Here is a 20,191-nt window from a genome sequence, read left to right as displayed (position 1 = left end):
TGAAAAGATGGAGTGTGAAGGGATGACCAAAGACAGCACAGTTGCTAGTTCAGAAAATGAAATACTTAAAGTGTGGAATTCTCTGCCAAATAATTTTAAGGCAATGAAAACACTTGGGATTGCTTTCCTTACTTTGTTTGGGTCATCCTATGCTTGTGAGCAGCTGTTTTCAGCATTGAATTATATCAAATGTGATGCCAGAAATAGACTAACAGATGATTTGAGTGCTGTATGTGTTGCTCTCAAACTAACGGAGTATGAGCCAAGGTTTGACAAGTTATCAGCATGCATACAACAGCAAAAATCACATTAATTGTGCAAAAGCATCCCAAATCTTTACCAATGCCCAGCCAAGGCATCTTTAAAAATGCCCAGCAATGGCATCTTTAATAATGCCCAGGCAAGGCATCTTTACCAACGCCCAGCCAAGGTATCTTTAAAAATGCCCAGCAATGGCATCTTTACCAATGCCCAGCCAAGACATCTTTACCAATGCCCAGCCAAGGCATCTTTACCAATGCCCAGCCAAGGCATCTTTAAAAATGCCCAGCAATGGCATCTTTAATAATGCCCAGGCAAGGCATCTTTACCAATGCCCAGCCAAGGCATCTTTAAAAATGCCCAGCCAAGGTATCTTTAAAAATGCCCACTGCTCTGCTGGGTCTGGAAGCTGCTGTAGATTCTAATCTACAAGAATTGCAAAGAAGAATCCAAAGGGCTAAAATGAAAAAAACAAAAATGTGTCATTGCATCTTTACCAATGCCCAGCCAAGGCATCTTTACCAATGCCCAGACAAGGCATCTTTACCAATGCCCAGCCAAGGCATCTTTAAAAATGCCCAGCAATGGCATCTTTAATAATGCCCAGGCAAGGCATCTTTACCAATGCCCAGCCAAGGCATCTTTAAAAATGCCCAGCAATGGCATCTTTAATAATGCCCAGGCAAGGCATCTTTACCAATGCCCAGCCAAGGCATCTTTAAAAATGCCCAGCCAAGGTATCTTTAAAAATGCCCAGCAATGGCATCTTTACCAATGCCCAGCCAAGACATCTTTACCAATGCCCAGACAAGGCATCTTTACCAATGCCCAGCCAAGGCATCTTTAAAAATGCCCAGCAATGGCATCTTTAATAATGCCCAGGCAAGGCATCTTTACCAATGCCCAGCCAAGGCATCTTTAAAAATGCCCAGCCAAGGTATCTTTAAAAATGCCCACTGCTCTGCTGGGTCTGGAAGCTGCTGTAGATTCTAATCTACAAGAATTGCAAAGAAGAATCCAAAGGGCTAAAATGAAAAAAACAAAAATGTGTCATTGCATCTTTACCAATGCCCAGCCAAGGCATCTTTACCAATGCCCAGACAAGGCATCTTTACCAATGCCCAGCCAAGGCATCTTTAAAAATGCCCAGCAATGGCATCTTTAATAATGCCCAGGCAAGGCATCTTTACCAATGCCCAGCCAAGGCATCTTTAAAAATGCCCAGCAATGGCATCTTTAATAATGCCCAGGCAAGGCATCTTTACCAATGCCCAGCCAAGGCATCTTTAAAAATGCCCAGCAATGGCATCTTTAATAATGCCCAGGCAAGGCATCTTTACCAATGCCCAGCCAAGGCATCTTTAAAAATGCCCAGCAATGGCATCTTTAATAATGCCCAGGCAAGGCATCTTTACCAATGCCCAGCCAAGGCATCTTTAAAAATGCCCAGCAATGGCATCTTTAATAATGCCCAGGCAAGGCATCTTTACCAATGCCCAGCCAAGGCATCTTTAAAAATGCCCAGCAATGGCATCTTTAATAATGCCCAGGCAAGGCATCTTTACCAATGCCCAGCCAAGGCATCTTTAAAAATGCCCAGCAATGGCATCTTTAATAATGCCCAGGCAAGGCATCTTTACCAATGCCCAGCCAAGGCATCTTTAAAAATGCCCAGCAATGGCATCTTTAATAATGCCCAGGCAAGGCATCTTTACCAATGCCCAGCCAAGGCATCTTTAAAAATGCCCAGCAATGGCATCTTTAATAATGCCCAGGCAAGGCATCTTTACCAATGCCCAGCCAAGGCATCTTTAAAAATGCCCAGCAATGGCATCTTTAATAATGCCCAGGCAAGGCATCTTTACCAATGCCCAGCCAAGGCATCTTTAAAAATGCCCAGCAATGGCATCTTTAATAATGCCCAGGCAAGGCATCTTTACCAATGCCCAGCCAAGGCATCTTTAAAAATGCCCAGCAATGGCATCTTTAATAATGCCCAGGCAAGGCATCTTTACCAATGCCCAGCCAAGGCATCTTTAAAAATGCCCAGCAATGGCATCTTTAATAATGCCCAGGCAAGGCATCTTTACCAATGCCCAGCCAAGGCATCTTTAAAAATGCCCAGCAATGGCATCTTTAATAATGCCCAGGCAAGGCATCTTTACCAATGCCCAGCCAAGGCATCTTTAAAAATGCCCAGCAATGACATCTTTAATAATGCCCAGGCAAGGCATCTTTACCAATGCCCAGCCAAGGCATCTTTAAAAATGCCCAGCAATGGCATCTTTAATAATGCCCAGGCAAGGCATCTTTACCAATGCCCAGCCAAGGCATCTTTAAAAATGCCCAGCAATGGCATCTTTAATAATGCCCAGGCAAGGCATCTTTACCAATGCCCAGCCAAGGCATCTTTAAAAATGCCCAGCAATGGCATCTTTAATAATGCCCAGGCAAGGCATCTTTACCAATGCCCAGCCAAGGCATCTTTAAAAATGCCCAGCAATGGCATCTTTAATAATGCCCAGGCAAGGCATCTTTACCAATGCCCAGCCAAGGCATCTTTAAAAATGCCCAGCAATGGCATCTTTAATAATGCCCAGGCAAGGCATCTTTACCAATGCCCAGCCAAGGCATCTTTAAAAATGCCCAGCAATGGCATCTTTAACAATGCCCAGGCAAGGCATCTTTACCAATGCCCAGCCAAGGCATCTTTAAAAATGCCCAGCAATGGCATCTTTAATAATGCCCAGGCAAGGCATCTTTACCAATGCCCAGCCAAGGCATCTTTAAAAATGCCCAGCAATGGCATCTTTAATAATGCCCAGGCAAGGCATCTTTACCAATGCCCAGCCAAGGCATCTTTAAAAATGCCCAGTCATGGCATCTTTAATAATGCCCAGCCATGGCATCTTTACCAATGCCCAGCTAAGGCATCTTTACCAATGCCCAGCCAAGGCATCTTTAATAATGCCCAGCAATAGATCATTAGACTCATCCTCTGCTTATGTTCAATAATGTATTTTAGCTATGCAAAGTATACTGTGCCTGTACCCATCACAGCATTGTAGATCTCTATCCCTTGTGTAAGCAAATGCATCTTTACCAATGCCCAGCCAAGGCATCTAATGCCCAGCCAAGGCATCTTTACCAATCTTTACCAATGCCCAGACAAGGCATCTTTAAAAATGCCCAGCAATGGCATCTTTAAAGATGCCTTACCAAGGCATCTTTAATAATGCCCAGCAAAGCCATCTTTGGAAATGCCCAGCAAAGCCATCTTTGGAAATGCCCAGCAAAGCCATCTTTGGAAATGCCCAGCAAAGCCATCTTTGGAAATGCCCAGCAAAGCCATCTTTGGAAATGCCCAGCAAAGCCATCTTTGGAAATGCCCAGCAAAGCCATCTTTGGAAATGCCCAGCAAAGCCATCTTTGGAAATGCCCAGCAAAGCCATCTTTGGAAATGCCCAGCAAAGTCATCTTTGAAAATGCCCAGCAAAGTCATCTTTGAAAATGGCCAGCAAAGTCATCTTTGAAAATGCCCAGCAAAGCCATCTTTGGAAATGCCCAGCAAAGCCATCTTTGAAAATGCCTAGCAAAGGCATCCTTACCAGCGATCAGCAAAGGCATCTTTACCAGCGATCTGCAAATGTATCCTTATCCAAAAATACATGCACAAGTACAGTTGTTGAGAATCTTTTTCAATAAAAAAAAAATGTTTAATAGAAAGCTCTGTTATTGTGTTTTTCTTTTAAAACAAAAGCTGTTAATTAGTTTGGACAAGTGTACGAGTTGATTTTTCTAAACGAAAACCTTGGTATTCATGTTTAATTGCAGTGTTGGCACTTCAAAAAAAAATTAGGTTTTGTGTTGCAGTTTGGGCACTCGGGCTCAAAAAGGTTCGCCATCACTGGCCTAGGCCATCTTTATGTAGAGCAATTCTTATTTTCAGATCCTCAGAGTTCTTTGCCATGAGGTGCCATTTGAACTTCCAGTGACCAATATGAGAGAGTGAGAGCGATAACACCAAATGTAACACACCTGCTTCCCATTCACACCTGAGAACTTGCAACACTAATGAGTCACATGACACCGGAAGGGAAAATGGATAATTGGGCCCAATTTGGACATTTTCACTTAGGGGGTGTACTCACTTTTGTTGCCAGCGGTTTAGACATGAATGGCTGTGTGTTGAGTTATATTGAGGGGACAGCAAATTTACACTGTTATACAAGCTGTACACTCACTACACAACATTGTAGCAAAGTGTCATTTCTTCAGTGTTGTCACATGAAAAGAATAAAATATTTACAAAAATGTGAGGGGTGTACTCACTTTTGTGAGATACCATATGTCATTTCTGACCTGGAGACCTCTACAGAAGGATGACACAATGATGATCTGGGTAGTGTAAGTAACTCTTCTCTGGAAAGACAAACAGACAAATGAGGAATTACCTGGAATCCAGCTCCTTGGCCACCCTCTTGGCCTTGTTCCATTCTTCTCCATCTATAAAGGCATCAATGGCCTCCTTCACCAGGTCCAGGTTCAGATAGAGCTCAGCCGCCTGGAGACAAGAGTCGCATATCAACAGAGAATGAGATGCGCCCTTCACTTATACTCTTACACCCTTGTGGGTTCAAATTAAAAGCAGAGAATAATCTGCAGTCATTTAACACATTGGTACCCGATATGGGTCATCCCTGTGTCCTCACCGCGTTGTGTCTTCCGGCAGAGACCAGCTTGGGACCCACTAGACGGACGACCTCCAGACTTCTGCTTGGTACCAGGAACTTGATGGACAGTTCAGCTGCCTGCAAAGACGATGGTGACACCATAAATATCAGAAGGCCGTGACACAGAACAGAGAGAATGAATGCTGACCTCATACCTTCATCCAACATTTCTCCAATAGGCTCACATTATCCAGATCCTTCACCTTCAGGTAGCAGTCCACCGCTCGGGCGTATTCACCGGCCTGCTCCCACTCCCGGGCTTGTTCTATCAAGGCCTCTGTCCCCCTGTCAACAGAGAGGATTTCCTATTACTGGTGTACAGCTGGATGCGGGTCTGCATGCAGATGAAGGCCAGTCTTGGCACATTACACAGTAGATGTCCTTATGCCGTGACCTGCAATGTGGACACTGTGGATCCCCCTTCTCCCATAGTCATTGCAGGTAGCATAGGTGTGCGCAGCCTATTGCATTAGGGTGTGCACCCCAAAGCCCAAGCACACACTACCGATCGCTCACGGTGTTAATTCAGAAAGGGCCCCTTCCCCACTCCTAAAACATCCCAGCAGCAACAGCCAATATGAGAGGAGGGAAGCTGGCAGCGCTGCAGGGGGAAAGATGGGAGCCAGGGCAGTAGAGGGAATCTGTGCTGCACAGGGTGATTAGGGTGTGCCTGGGCACACCTGGCACACCCTGTGCGCACGCCTATGGCAGGTAGACACATTCAAGGGACACACCAGCTCACCTGGTTCCTTTCGTTGTCACCTCCTTCTCGTATTCCAGCTGCAGCTGCTCCAGCATGGCAGGGACATACTCCTTGCAGATTCGGATGGCATCGCTCCACATCCCAGCCTCCTGAAGAGGAAGAAATATTAAAATAGGCAGACATCACACAGATGCAACCTACACTTCCAATGAAACTGCTGACAGCAATACATTATACAGAAGGTAGTAATCACAAAACAGTGGCCACCCAAGACCTGGGGGGGGGGCATTCACAGGAGGATAAAAAGGGAGGACAACAGAACCCTGGGATTAAGATGGGGACTGTTATCATATGAAGAACCCTGTGATAAAGTTATTATGTGAACATCCCTGGGATGAAGATAGGAGGCTGGTATTACATGGTTTTGGTGACCTCTGACAAGAGATCAACGCAAGATGAAAAACAGGAAAACTCTGACTTAGATAAAGGTGGTGAGCTCTGACCTCAGGCCGTCTTCCATGAGTATATAAGACTGAAAAACTCTGGGATGAAGGTATGGGAAAGTTATTACATGACAGTGGGGACTTCTGACCTCAGGCCATCTACCAGAGAGATGTAAGGTCTCCGGTAGATGTAGGTCTCTGGATGTTCCATGGCAATGGTGGCCTCTGACTCCAGGTCATCTACCGGAGATGCAAGATCTCTGATAGATGTACTGTAGGTCTCTGGATGTTCCGTGGCAGTGGTGACCTCTGACTTCGAGCCATCTACCAAAGAGATGCAAGATCTCTGGTAGATGTAGGTCTCTGGATGTTCCATGGCAATGGTGGCCTCTGGCTTTGAGTCATCTTCCAGAGAGATGCAAGATCTCTGATAGATGTAGTTCTCTGGATGTTCCATGGCAATGGTGGCCTCTGGCTTTGAGTCATCTTCCAGAGAGATGCAAGATCTCTGGTAGATGTAGGTCTCTGGATGTACCATGACAACGGTGGCCTCTGACTCCAGGTCATCTACCGGAGAGATGCAAGATCTCTGATAGATGTACTGTAGATCTCTGGATGTTCCGTGGCAGTGGTGACCTCTGACTTCGAGCCATCTACCAAAGAGATGCAAGGTCTCTGATAGATGTACTGTAGGTCTCTGGATGTTCCATGGCAATGGTGGCCTCTGGCTTTGAGTCATCTTCCAGAGAGATGCAAGATCTCTGATAGATGTACTGTAGGTCTCTGGATGTTCCGTGGCAGTGGTAACCTCTGACTTTGAGCCATCCACTAGAGAGATGCAAGATCTCTGGTAGATGTAGGTCTCTGGATGTTCCATGCCAGTGGTGACCTCTGACCTCAGGTTATCTACCAGGAGCACGTAAGGCAGGGAAACCCTGGAATGCAGATGAGCAACTATTATTACTTGGTAGCAGTCATGACCTCTAATGTGAAGTCACCATCTGGAGACTTGTAAGGCAGCAGAATCTTAGAATATGAGTATGGGGATGACATTATAAGACAATTCTAACCTCTGACGTGAAGACATTATCGCCACCACCTACTAGCAAACCAGATCCTACACCTCCCCTGAAACTGCTGACAGAAATTAGTCATACAGACCTACATGTTCCACCCAAAAATTCGAGCAGTAACGCACCACAAAGAAGAAGCCCTGAACCCTTATCCTCATACAGCCATTAGTCACACATAAGCTATAAGCAGTTACCTTGTAATGGCGCACAGCAAGCTCTGGTCTCTGGGCACGCAGTAAGAATGCCTCTGCCTTCTGATAATCTTTCTGTTCAAAGGCAAAGCGAGCCTGTCCCTCCAGAACGTCACCAACACTCCCAGGATCGTACAGCTCAGCCACTCTCTGCGCTGAATCCCAGTCCTGGTTGTGGACATACCTGACAAGCACAGATAATATTTTACATCGACAACTTTTTGGGGAATGACCTGAATATTATATTGGTCATCAAATGAAAGTACATAAAGAGGAGCGATAGACAAGATGAGGATAGAGAAAATAGAGAGAGAGAAGCTAAAGATGGAAAAATAAAAACTGGAGATAGAAGAGATAGAGACAGAGGAGACTGAGATCAGATAGTGAAACCTTGGATTTCGAGCATAATTCATTCCGGAAGCATGCTTGTAATCCAAAACACTTGTATATCAAAGCAAATTTTCCCATAAGAAATAATGAAAACTCAAATGATTCGTTCCACAACCATTTATTCATAAATCCTTCAGTCTATAGTCCATATAAAAAGATTATAGCAATGTGATAAGTTACATAAAATATCCATCCACAAATGGAAGCCTCCCCAAGGGGATTAGAAGAAAAAATCCAGCAGGAGCTCCAGAGTATAAAAGAGAAGAGAGGCGCCTCTAAGTGTAGCAATATGGTTACATTTACTGAAGATACAACATTTAGCAACTCACATGGTTGATGATTAAAAGAGGCACATCTAAGTATGGAGGAAGACGGGGTAAAACTGTCCACATAGACCATTCTCTGCACCACCGGCTCTCACCGTTGTCAGTCTACAATCGTGACCGGGAAGACTACCCTGCAGTAGAGCGATTTGAAAGCGAGGCTTGAACCGCTTGTGGAAGGGGCGACATCAATGGCGGTGAGGAGAATGGTCTATCTGGACAGCTTTACGCCAGATGCCTGCATACTTAGATGTGCCTCTTTTCATCATCAACCATATGAGTTTCTAAATGTTGTACCTTCATTAAATGTAACCATATTGCTACACTTCTATTTTATACTCTGTTGTGACACGACGCTACTCTTAAATCAAGACATTGCTTGTATCTCAAGTCAAAATGTATAAAAAAAAATGTTGCTCGTCTTGCAAAATGCTCTCAAACCAAGTTACTCTCAAACCAAGGTTTTACTGTATAGTGAAATGGAGAACCGAGACAGAGAATATGCAGACTGCAACAAACCGAGAAGGTGAAGGTAAGACAGAAATGGAGATTAATAAGATAGAGATGAAGATAGAGGATATGGGGATAGGGACATAAAAAAGATGGACACACAGGCAGAGGAGATGTCGATCAAGATAGAGATGGAAATGAAGACAGAGATGGTGATGCAGAAGATATAGGTAGGGATGGAGATGGAAGAGATAAAGAATGAATGAATGAATGAATGAATGAAAACTTATATAGTGTCTCTGGGCGATGAAGAGAAATCTAGAAGGAATGAAGGCAGACAAAAGGGGATTTTATATAGGAAATGCAATGGACATGAAGAAGACAGAGATGGAGAAGGTGAAGATAATAAATAAGGGATGGAGTTAGAGAAGGGAAATTAAGAAGACAGATGTTGATGAATACAGATAGAATGATGGAGATGGAGAGGACAATGATGAAGACAGAGGTGGTAATAAAGACAGATATGGAGATGGAGAAGACAGAGATTGAGATAGAAAAGACAGAGATGAAGAAAAGAGAGCTAGATATAGTGAAATGGAGAAAAGAGACTAACATGTAGACCTAAAAAAAAAAAAAAAAGAGAATGTGATGATAAAAAAAAAAGACAGAAATGGAGATGCAGAAGGTAGAGATGAAGATAGAGGATTTGGGGATAGGGATGGTGATGAGCATAAAAAGATGGAGACAGATGAGATGTTGATCAAGATAGAGATGGGAAAGGAGACAGAGATACAGAAGATATAGGCAGAGATGGAGATAGAAGAAATAGGGGAGAGATAAATGAAGGAGATTGATATAGAAGCCAGGGATGGAGAGACAATGGAGACATAGACAATTTAGATAGGAATTGCATTGGACATGAACAAGATAGTGTTGGAGATAGAGAAGATGAAGATAAAAAAAAAACATGGGATGGAGATAGGAATGGTTATGGAGATAGAGAAGGTAACAACCAGGACAGAGGTGGAGATAGAGAGTTTGATGGGGACAGTGATGGAGAGAATGGAGAAGAAGTAAGAAATGGAGACAGAGATGGTGATGAAGATGGGGGGGACAGAGATGGAGACAGAGATGGTGATGAAGATGGGGAGGACAGATGGAGACAGAGATAGTGATGAAGATGGGGAGGACAGAGATGGAGACAGAGATGGTGATGAAGATGGGGAGGACAGATGGAGACAGAGATGGTGATGAAGATTGGGAGGACAGAGATGGTGATGAAGTTGCAGAAGATATGGGGGATAGTAGAGATAGAGAAGATATGGAGAGAGAAATAATGGCAATAGATATAGAAGGAATAAAGAAATGGGAGGGATGGAGAGACAGAGATGATGAAAACACAGGAGATTTTAGATAGGATGAAGATATAGGAGATGGATGTTAAGAGGACAAAAAGGTGAAGGATACAGAAGACAGATGGAGAGTGTTGAAAAAAGGAGACTAGTAGATGAGAGGCTGCCTTGGAAGGGATTGGTCAGATAAAGACTGATAAGACACTCACATAAGAACGGCTTCCTTAGGTTTTCCAGCTTTTACAAACTCAGCCTCGGCTTCGTTGAACTTTCCCTGTGAAATCCCCAAAAAAAGAGAAAAGAGACATTCCAGAAAAATCAGAGGGAAAACTAAAATGGATGTGAAAACAGCAAGCTTTAGCTAAGGAAAGTGTGTGCAAGATATCTCTGCTACTCATAACATTCTTTTGATGCAATTTTCTACAGTGATCTTGGAAAACTAGACACTTTTGTAGATTGTGGCGTCTGAACCGGTGTCATGTTTACGGTCATAATAAAAGGGAATCTTGCAGTGCTTTCCTTTATAATATTACAGAGGATACCTGCTCCTGGAGGCTCACAGCTAAAAGACCAATAGATCTGGAGTCTCCCAGCTGAGAGACCTCTAAATCTGGGGTCTCCCAGCTGAACGACCACTAGATATGGAGTCTGAGCTGAACGACCACTAGATATGGAGTCTCCCAGTTGAATGACCACTAGATCTGGAGTCTTAGCTGAACGACAACTAGATCTGGAATCTCCCAGCTGAACGACCACTAGACCTGGAGCCTCCTAGCTGAACGACCACTAGACCTGGAGCCTCCTAGCTGAACAACCACTAGACCTGGAGCCTCCTAGCTGAACAACCACTAGACCTGGAGCCTCCTAGCTGAACAACCACTAGACCTGGAGTCCCCTAGCTGAACAACCACTAGACCTGGAGTCCCCTAGCTGAACAACCACTAGACCTGGAGCCTCCTAGCTGAACAACCACTAGACCTGGAGCCTCCTAGCTGAACAACCACTAGACCTGGAGCCTCCTAGCTGAACGACCACTAGACCTGGAATCTCCCAGCTGAACGACCACTAGACCTGGAGCCTCCTAGCTGAACAACCACTAGACCTGGAGCCTCCTAGCTGAACAACCACTAGACCTGGAGCCTCCTAGCTGAAGAACCACTAGATCTGGAATCTCCCAGCTGAACGACCACTAGACCTGGAGTCTCCTAGCTGAAGAACCACTAGATCTGGAGTCTCCTAGCTGAACGACCACTAGATCTGGAGTCCCCTAGCTGAACGACCACTAGACCTGGAGCCTCCTAGCTGAACGACCACTAGACCTGGAGCCTCCTAGCTGAACGACCACTAGACCTGGAGGCTCCTAGCTGAACGACCACTAGACCTGGAGCCTCCAAGCTGAACGACCACTAGACCTGGAGCCTCCAAGCTGAACGACCACTAGACCTGGAGCCTCCAAGCTAAATGACCACTAGACCTGGAGCCTCCAAGCTGAACGACCACTAGACCTGGAGCCTCCTAGCTGAACAACCACTAGATCTGGAGTCTCCTAGCTGAAAGACCACTAGATCTGGAGTCTCCTAGCTGAAGGAGCACTAGATATGGGGGCTCCCAGCTGAACGACCACAAGAGCTGGAGTCTCCCAGCTGAATGACCACTAGATGTGGAGTCTTCTAGCTGAATGACCAATAGATCTGGAGTCTCCTAGCTGAACAAGCACTAGACCTGGAGTCTCCTAGCTGGTGAACCACTAGACGTGGCGTCTCCCAGCTAAAAGACCACTAGACCCGGAGGTTCCTAGCTGGAGGACCACTAGAACTAGAGATCTCTTCAAGGTCTACAAATCTGGAGGCTCTCTGCTAGAGGAGTACCCTTAATAACCTCCACCAAATGTTGTACTGATGAGAAGTATTCCTTTCCATCTGATGCCCTCGTCATACTCCGCTCTGAATCAAAGTCAAGCTCTACCCTCTCTGCAGAACCAAGAAGCAGCTTTTTCTGAATGTCAAGCCTCCTACGCAAGGAGTTTACACCTCAGAGGTGGCCTGTGCAAAGAACTCTGTGAAACAGGGATAGTATCCTCTTATCATCGCTACCTACACTCCTGTGTACAGGTTATATAATATGTGGGCATACACACTCCTTGGTACATTTGACGATTGGTTACCTCATCCTCCAGGAACATGGCATATTTCAGGTGGATCTCTGGAAGTTTTTCTTTCATTGCCAGACGGCCCAGTTCAAATGCAAAGTCAAATGAGCTAAGAACAGAATCAGAAACAGAATCAGAAACAGACAGAACACATGCTGGTTTAGGATTGGGTAACAAGGCAATTTAGGACTGAGAAACCCAACCGTGTCTCCCTATCAGGGACAAATAAATATATTTAAAACTCCTGTTCTGCCAATCCCAAAATAAATAAGGTAACAATGGTTGCTGCTAACACCTACATGTGTTCCCACAGCAACCACTTACAGTTAAAAACAATAATAGTGTAGCTGAACAGTGACGCAACGCATCGGGCGGAGCTGGGTGATGTCATGTCTGGTTTTAGCGGAGACTGGAAAAATGGTGAGAAGGAAATGCTGTTACAGTTTAATTACTATATAGACACTATTTTAAGTGTCCCAATGCTATGTGAGTGTTATTTTATCAATAAACTGTCCCAATGCTATGCGAGTGTTATCAATAAACTATCCCAATGCTATGTGAGTGTTATTTTATCAATAAAGAGGAAACTATTATACATCTAAATAGTATTACACTTATTATAACGCAGTACTATTATTTTTTTGAGCACTATTGCCAACCAGCCCCAGGAGAGAAGCGTCTTAAAGGGACTCTTCCACATATGAACCAAAACCCAGGAGCTGAGGAGAAAGGCTAACTCTCAATTAGGGGGAAAACTAAGCGCATTTAGACCTATATTTAATGGGTCTAAGAGAGAGGCAAGTGGTGAATTCACTTAATGGTGGATCACTGTGTTCATCTGGAGAATACAGGGTGGCACTTTGAGACAGGTATATATAAAATTCACATGGAGAAGTAATAACGTTTCTGATGTGTGTTTGGATCCTGTTGATTCACAGCACTGGGATTGTGGATTCAGACACCAATATTGAATGCAATTTTCTTTAATGCATGGTCTTTGAGGATTGAACTATGAACTGATAATTTGCAGCACCGACATTGTGGACTTAATATCACTGTGTTTTGAATGCACTTTATTTAACATATTCTTGTGGTTATTAATGAGATATTATTATTGATTATGATTGGAATTTATTTGTGTTATGTTTTTTTTTTTTTCACAATCAGTGTGGTTGTGGTATATAGCTAGGTATTAAAGGGGTAGCGCTACACTATTAATGTTTTTTTTTAATTATTTCTATCAGGGCAGATTTAGCGGAGAGTTAAACGAGGCCTTTGCCTCCAGCCAACCAAGCTAGGGTACCATGATCAGACTTGTTATCAGCAGGACTTGGATACCTCCTGTCTGAGGTTCCCAGAATCTTAGATTTTGTTCCCACAGCAACCACTTATAGTTAAAAAACAATAATAGTGTAGCTGACCAGTCTCGCAACGCATCGGGCGGAGCACATATGTGTGCTAAGCTTATAGGAAGGGATCAGGTGGGTGACAGGTACCCTTTAGCACAGAACCTACATAGGGGTCATCCAACACTCAGGATGAACAGAAGTAAACTTTCATGGTTGGTCCAGGCTGACTTACTATTTCTCTGTGGCTTGCTCAATTGCCATTTCCAGCAAGTTAAATTTGGTCAGGAGTTTTACAGCCGCCTCTCCCCCCAGGCTCTTCGCCCACAGATAGACCACCTGTTTGTAGGCACTGGGTCCACCGTGTGTCTTGGCCACCTAGTTCAAGATCAAGAGGCACAATGTCAGCAGAGTGAGAGGATAATCAGAAAGATGACAGGGAGGGAAGACTGGTATTGGAGAGGGCAAGGGGGCAACAGAGAGAACCCAGCAAAGAGTGAGAAGAGGGGGAGCAGTATGACAGACAGGATACAGTAAGGTAATTCCATGGATCAGTATAATGAGAAGAGGAGGGAGCAGTATGACAGACAGGACACAGTAAGGTAATTCCATGTATCAGTATAATGAGAAGAGGGGGGAGCAGTATGACAGACAGGACACAGTAAGGTAATTCCATGTATCAGTATAATGAGAAGAGGGGGGAGCAGTATGACAGACAGGACACAGTAAGGTAATTCCATGGATCAGTATAATGAGAAGAGGGGGAGCAGTATGACAGACAGGACACAGTAAGGTAATTCCATGTATCAGTATAATGAGAAGAGGGGGGAGCAGTATGACAGACAGGACACAGTAAGGTAATTCCATGTATCAGTATAATGAGAAGAGGGGGGAGCAGTATGACAGACAGGACACAGTAAGGTAATTCCATGTATCAGTATAATGAGAAGAGGGGGGAGCAGTATGACAGACAGGACACAGTAAGGTAATGCAGTGGATCAGTATAATAAGAGGGGGGAGCAGTATGACAGACAGGACACAGTAAGGTAATTCCATGTATCAGTATAATGAGAAGAGGGGGGAGCAGTATGACAGACAGGACACAGTAAGGTAATTCCATGTATCAGTATAATGAGAAGAGGGGGGAGCAGTATGACAGACAGGACACAGTAAGGTAATTCCATGTATCAGTATAATGAGAAGAGGGGGGAGCAGTATGACAGACAGGACACAGTAAGGTAATTCCATGTATCAGTATAATGAGAAGAGGGGGGAGCAGTATGACAGACAGGACACAGTAAGGTAATGCAGTGGATCAGTATAATAAGAGGGGGGAGCAGTATGACAGACAGGACACAGTAAGGTAATTCCATGTATCAGTATAATGAGAAGAGGGGGGAGCAGTATGACAGACAGAACACAGTAAGGTAATGCAGTAGATCAGTACAATGACAAGAGGGGGAGCAGTATGACAGACAGGACACAGTAAGGTAATTCCATGGATCAGTATAATGAGAAGAGGGGGGAGCAGTATGACAGACAGGACACAGTAAGGTAATTCCATGGATCAGTATAATGAGAAGAGGGGGGAGCAGTATGACAGACAGGACACAGTAAGGTAATTCCATGGATCAGTATAATGAGAAGAGGGGGGAGCAGTATGACAGACAGGACACAGTAAGGTAATTCCATGTATCAGTATAATGAGAAGAGGGGGGAGCAGTATGACAGACAGGACACCGTAAGGCAGGGATCCTCAAACTACGGCCCTCCAGCTGTTGTAGAACTACACATCCCATGAGGCATTGTAACACACTGACATTCACAGACATGACTAGGCATGATGGGAATTGTAGTTCCTGAACAACTGGAGGGCCATAGTTTGAAGACCCATGCCGTAAGGTAATGCAGTGGATCAGTATAATGAGAAGAGGGGGGAGCAGTATGATGGACATGTAAAGCAATAGATATGCAGCATAATCCGGTGAAAGCGGGAGAATGAAGGTTGGTGATACCCTGTGTGCCTCTTCCCACATATCAGCAGCTCGGTACATATTGACAGTGGCTTTCCAGTCCTTCCCCTTCAGGTAGTGATACTCGGCCTCCTGAAGACGCCCTGCAGCCTCCAACTCCTGCAGGTAGACAAAGAAGAAGAAGTGAGTGACATGAGAATAACCCCCGGCTGGGTCAAAGTCATGTAGAAGAGGACTTACCTTGCCCAGGTGCAGATGGGTGTCTGCTAGGAGGTCTGGGTGGTGTTTGGCCACCAGACGGATCATGTCTTCGTACTGGTTGTGTTTTTTATACATTGCAATGGCGAGATCGGGCTCGTCTACGGTGATGTATAGTCTGTGGAGGTGGATTGAATAATGAGCAATATATCCAGGAATGACATTCCCTTAGCTGCCAGAAGACTCTACACCAGGAGATATGGAAGGATGACCAAACACTTTGGTCACTAATGAAGTAACCCATCACAATAGATACAACCAGCAAGACTTTGGTCTGTAAATACCACAGACCCACTCATTGTAATCCATTACAGCGATTAGCTTTCTCTACCAGCAATAATTTTCTCCTGGGATTTATGCGATATCTATCCTCTCTGCCTCCTTGAAGTGGCCAGCCCTACGTCTTTTGATCCTCGGCCCCCAGTGGACCCACCCAAGACTCATGTACAGTCTTATTTCTCTGCCTCCTTGTGGCCCTGCTTCTCCTGATCCTTGGCCCCCAGTGAACTCATCTCAGATGTATGTGACATTCTCCTTCTCGGCCTCCTTGTAGCCACCCTGTCTCTCTTATCGCCTCGACCGAAAGTCAACTTTCCTGGGATTTATGTGATATCTATCCTCTCAAACTCCTTGCAGGCCCTGCTCTGATCCTTGGCCCCCAGTGAACTCTCCCCAGACTTATCTACCATCTTACTTCTTACCACTTCCTTAGTAGTGACTCTGCATCCCTGTGACGGGAGGGCCCGTGGAACCCAGAATCCCTTGGAAAGTATGGGATACCCTTGTATCAGCTCCCCATGCACCTCTTATGTCTAAGTCACCCTGTGTCTATTAGGGGCACAGGGTGAGCAAGAAAATAATGGACATTAAGAATATGGCATGGGTTACTTAAGATGGAACCCTGTATATGCCATATTTGAAAGACTGACTGATTCATACTGTTAGAAGGTGCTGAAGTCAACTCCAGAGACCTGTCTGTCTGTTATGTAAAAGAGCCTAGTGTGGCTCTTCTTTCAGCCATTGTTGTCTGGGCTAATTAACCCTGCAATTGTATGAAGGAGTTCTGTGTTGATATGGATGATAATGTGTATTGTAGTTTAGGAGACAGCCAGGCTAGGAACTCAAAGGTCATGTCTAGGCTGTCTAAAGGGATTAGTTAATTAGCTCATGTTAATTAGGTTTCTGGTCACAGGTGTTTTCCAGAGTAATATGAGCACCTCCTCTTTTTACTTTATTTAAGACTTGTATGCTTTTCAATAAAATCTCATTCCTGTTTGACCCTCAACACAGAGCCTCATCTCGTATTTGGGGGAGAATTATTCGTATGGGTTTCTTGTTCGGCTGGTTGGAGTGTCCGGTAGCTGCCTTTGTGTTCGGGAATGAAATGTCCTAAACGACTTTAACCCCTTTCATACACGGGGTGTCGATACAATCCCCATCTCCTTGACGTAATGTAAAAGCCCCCCGGATTGATGCCACTTCTCACCTCTCGGCCTCCTTGTAGCGGCCCTGCTTCTCCTGCTCCTTGGCCTGGGTGACGTACAGAACAGACACGTCCTCTGGGTTCATACACTTCACTGCCAGCTATAAAATAAGGACAGAAACATGACCAGTTTCACTTGTCTGACCCCCCACTTCCGCCATATACAGTCCTGATGGGTAATTGGTCATACCGCATGTGCCTGTTCCCAGCGGCCAGCCTGTGTGTACATGTCAATGGCGTCCTTACTCCTCCCAGCTTTAATATAGAGCTGCTCGGCCGTCTAAAAACACAAGAACCAGATTAAACATGAAGGGAGGTGGGGATAGACAGGCATAAATCTTACAGGATAACTGAAATGATAACTAATATAGCCCAAGAACCCCCAACAATTTCATTCTACTTTCTACAAGTACAACCCAGGTCAGAGGTCAGTCATAGTGGTAGTTAACCCTTCCATGTCCCCAGTGGAGTGACTGACCTCAGGTGATACACAGAGATGAAACAAATCCTCCTGCATTGTACCTGTTTATCTGCAGTCTTCTATACAGCCGTTAAAGTCCAGAATTTATACATCTTGTCTGAGCTTTCAGAAATCAGGGGGCGGGGGGAGTTTTAGTTATACTCTGCAGAGCTCAGTGAGGACAGCTGAGAGCTGATTGGAGAGAAGGGACACACCCCCCATTCACACAGCACCTAGTGAAGTGACTGGTCTCAGGTGATACACAGAGATGAAACAAATTCTCCTACATAAGTTGTACCTGTTTACACACCTCCCAACATTTTGAGATGGATATAAGGGACGCCTACTAGAAAATGTATGAAGGCAAAGGACACGCCCCCTGCCACACTCCCTTAAAGGAGAATTACCAAAAAAAAGGTTAAATAAATCCACAAGTGTTTTTTTTACCGCTACAATTCCTTTATATTGGCTTTTAAAATGTACAAATATAGCCATTTAGAAATTGGATGAAAGGTTTAGCACGGGGAAACATTTTTTGAAAGATAAAAAGTGCATTTTCTATACAACCAATTATATCAGACCAACATGTGGGACAAATGAGGAGGAAAGAGGGAGTGAGGGACTTTGCTCGAAATCAGGGACAGTCCCTTGAAATAAGGGACAGACCCTCGAAATCAGGTACAGTCCCTTGAAATCAGGGACAGACCATTGAAATCAGGGACAAACCCTTGAAATCAGGGACAGACCATTGAAATCAGGGACAGACCCTTGAAATCAGGGACAGTTGGGAGCTATGGCTGTTTATCTGCCAGATTTTCCTCTCAACAGTCGTTCTGAATTTTTACATCTTGTCTGAGCGTTCCATAAAAAGGGGGCGGAGAGCTGAAGTTACACTCTGAAGAGCTCAGTGAGGAGAGCTGATTGGAGGGTAGGGACAAACCCCCCTTCACACAGCACACAGGAACAGAGCTGAGGCTGTCAATCACAGGCTGTGTGCTGGAGCTCCCTCCCCGTCACCTTTTTACCTCTTGGTATCCGGAAAACTTGTCAGCAGAGGAATGATGCAGCAGACAGAAAAGGCACTTTGTGCTCTTGATTGAGACAAGTACACACTATAGAGGGATATGCTTTGTTGAATTTTTCATGTCTGAGTTTTACAACCATTTTAAGAGGGGATGGGTTAGATCAGAGTTATCAAGTCAGGGGTCAGATCAGATGAGATGGGTTAGATCAGAGCTGCGAGTTCAGATCAGAGCGATTGGGTCAGAGGTTAGATCAGATGAGATGGGTTAGATCAGAGCTGCGAGGTCAGATCAGAGATGATAGGTCAGATCAGTTATTTGGACAGAGGGAAGGTCGGAGTGGATCAAGGCTGTTGACTCAGAGGTCAGATCAGAGTGGATGGGTTAGATCAGAGTTGTTGGGTCAGAGGTCAAGGGTTCGATCAGAGTGGTCAGCTCAAAGGTCAGAATAGAGGAGATGGGTTAGATGAGAAAAGTATGGTCACAGGTCTGCTTAGGACTGCCTTCACTTCCTTCCTGGTGGGGGAGCAGACAATGGGGTGGATTCAGGTACGACTTGCGCCCTCTTACGGAGGCGCAGCGTACCTTTTTAACGATGCGCCTCCGTAAATTACCTGCGCTACGCTTCATTCATGAAGCAGTAGCTACGTAATTTGCGCGGGCGCTCCTTAAAACTGCCCGGCGTAAGGGCGCGTAATTTAAATGATCCCGTAGGGGGCGTGGATCATTTAAATTAGGCGCGTTCCCGCGCCGAACGTAGTGCGCATGCTCCGTCGGGAAACTTTCCCGACGTGCATTGCGGCAAATGACGTCGCAAGGACGTCATTTGCTTCAACGTGAACGTAAATGGCGTCCAGCGCCATTCACGATTCACTTGCGCAAACAACGTAATTTTCAAATATCGCGACGCGGGAACGACGGGTATACTTAGCATTGGCTGCCCCTGCTAATAGCAGGAGCAGCCTTACGCGGAACCCGACGAACGTAAACGACGTAAACTGCATACTCTACGCTGACCACTACGGGAACGCCACCTAGCGGCCATCCTAAGAATGCAGCCTACAATACAACGGCATAAGAGCCTTATGCCAGTCATTTCTTAGGCTGCAGTCGGCGTAACAAGCTTTCTGAATACAGAAAAGTCGTTACGCCGGCGCAACTAAGCAATTGCGCTGCGTAACTATGGTTACGCAGACGCAATTGCTTACTGAATCCACCCCAATGGTAACTGTAATCCTGGGATCGGGAATGAGGCATCAGGTTTAGGCACACTACTCTACCTCTGATCAGAGACAAAATGAGTTCTGATTGGTTGATCTACATATGCCAGATATTGGCGGTATGGCAAGTCATGTCACTGTCTGGGATGTCACAACTGTCCTCTGACCTCGTACTCCTGTATGGCGTTGTAATGTTGCGCTATCTTCAGGTAATATTCGCTGGCGCTCTTTGGCTCCTGGATCTCTAGGATGTGGATGGCTTTCTTCCACTGCCGAGCACCAATTGCAGCTTCTATGGCTTTCACCGCACACCTGACCAAAAAACAATCACCAAATACAGTCATTTTTTTTGCGGGCTCGT

General features: G+C 45.1%; 1 protein-coding gene across 1 annotated transcript in view; it reads right to left on the bottom strand.

The window, feature by feature from the left end:
• The window catches only part of IFT172 (intraflagellar transport 172), a 105,507-nt gene that overhangs the window by 24,003 nt on the left and 61,313 nt on the right, over positions 1-20,191 (bottom strand). The window contains exons 25-37 of the mRNA XM_040347993.1: positions 19,998-20,142; positions 17,319-17,408; positions 17,132-17,229; positions 15,628-15,763; positions 15,430-15,546; positions 13,650-13,792; positions 12,084-12,177; positions 10,129-10,193; positions 7,408-7,588; positions 5,737-5,846; positions 5,150-5,279; positions 4,974-5,072; positions 4,716-4,825 (exon numbers count right to left, since the gene is read on the bottom strand). Of these exons, the coding sequence (XP_040203927.1) occupies positions 4,716-4,825; positions 4,974-5,072; positions 5,150-5,279; positions 5,737-5,846; positions 7,408-7,588; positions 10,129-10,193; positions 12,084-12,177; positions 13,650-13,792; positions 15,430-15,546; positions 15,628-15,763; positions 17,132-17,229; positions 17,319-17,408; positions 19,998-20,142 (1,518 nt within the window). The remainder of the gene's footprint in view (positions 1-4,715; positions 4,826-4,973; positions 5,073-5,149; positions 5,280-5,736; positions 5,847-7,407; positions 7,589-10,128; positions 10,194-12,083; positions 12,178-13,649; positions 13,793-15,429; positions 15,547-15,627; positions 15,764-17,131; positions 17,230-17,318; positions 17,409-19,997; positions 20,143-20,191) is intronic.

The sequence above is a fragment of the Rana temporaria genome, chromosome 4 (genome assembly GCF_905171775.1).
Source record: "Rana temporaria chromosome 4, aRanTem1.1, whole genome shotgun sequence".
NCBI lineage: Eukaryota > Metazoa > Chordata > Amphibia > Anura > Ranidae > Rana > Rana temporaria.
This window is presented reverse-complemented; position numbering and strand designations above follow the sequence as displayed.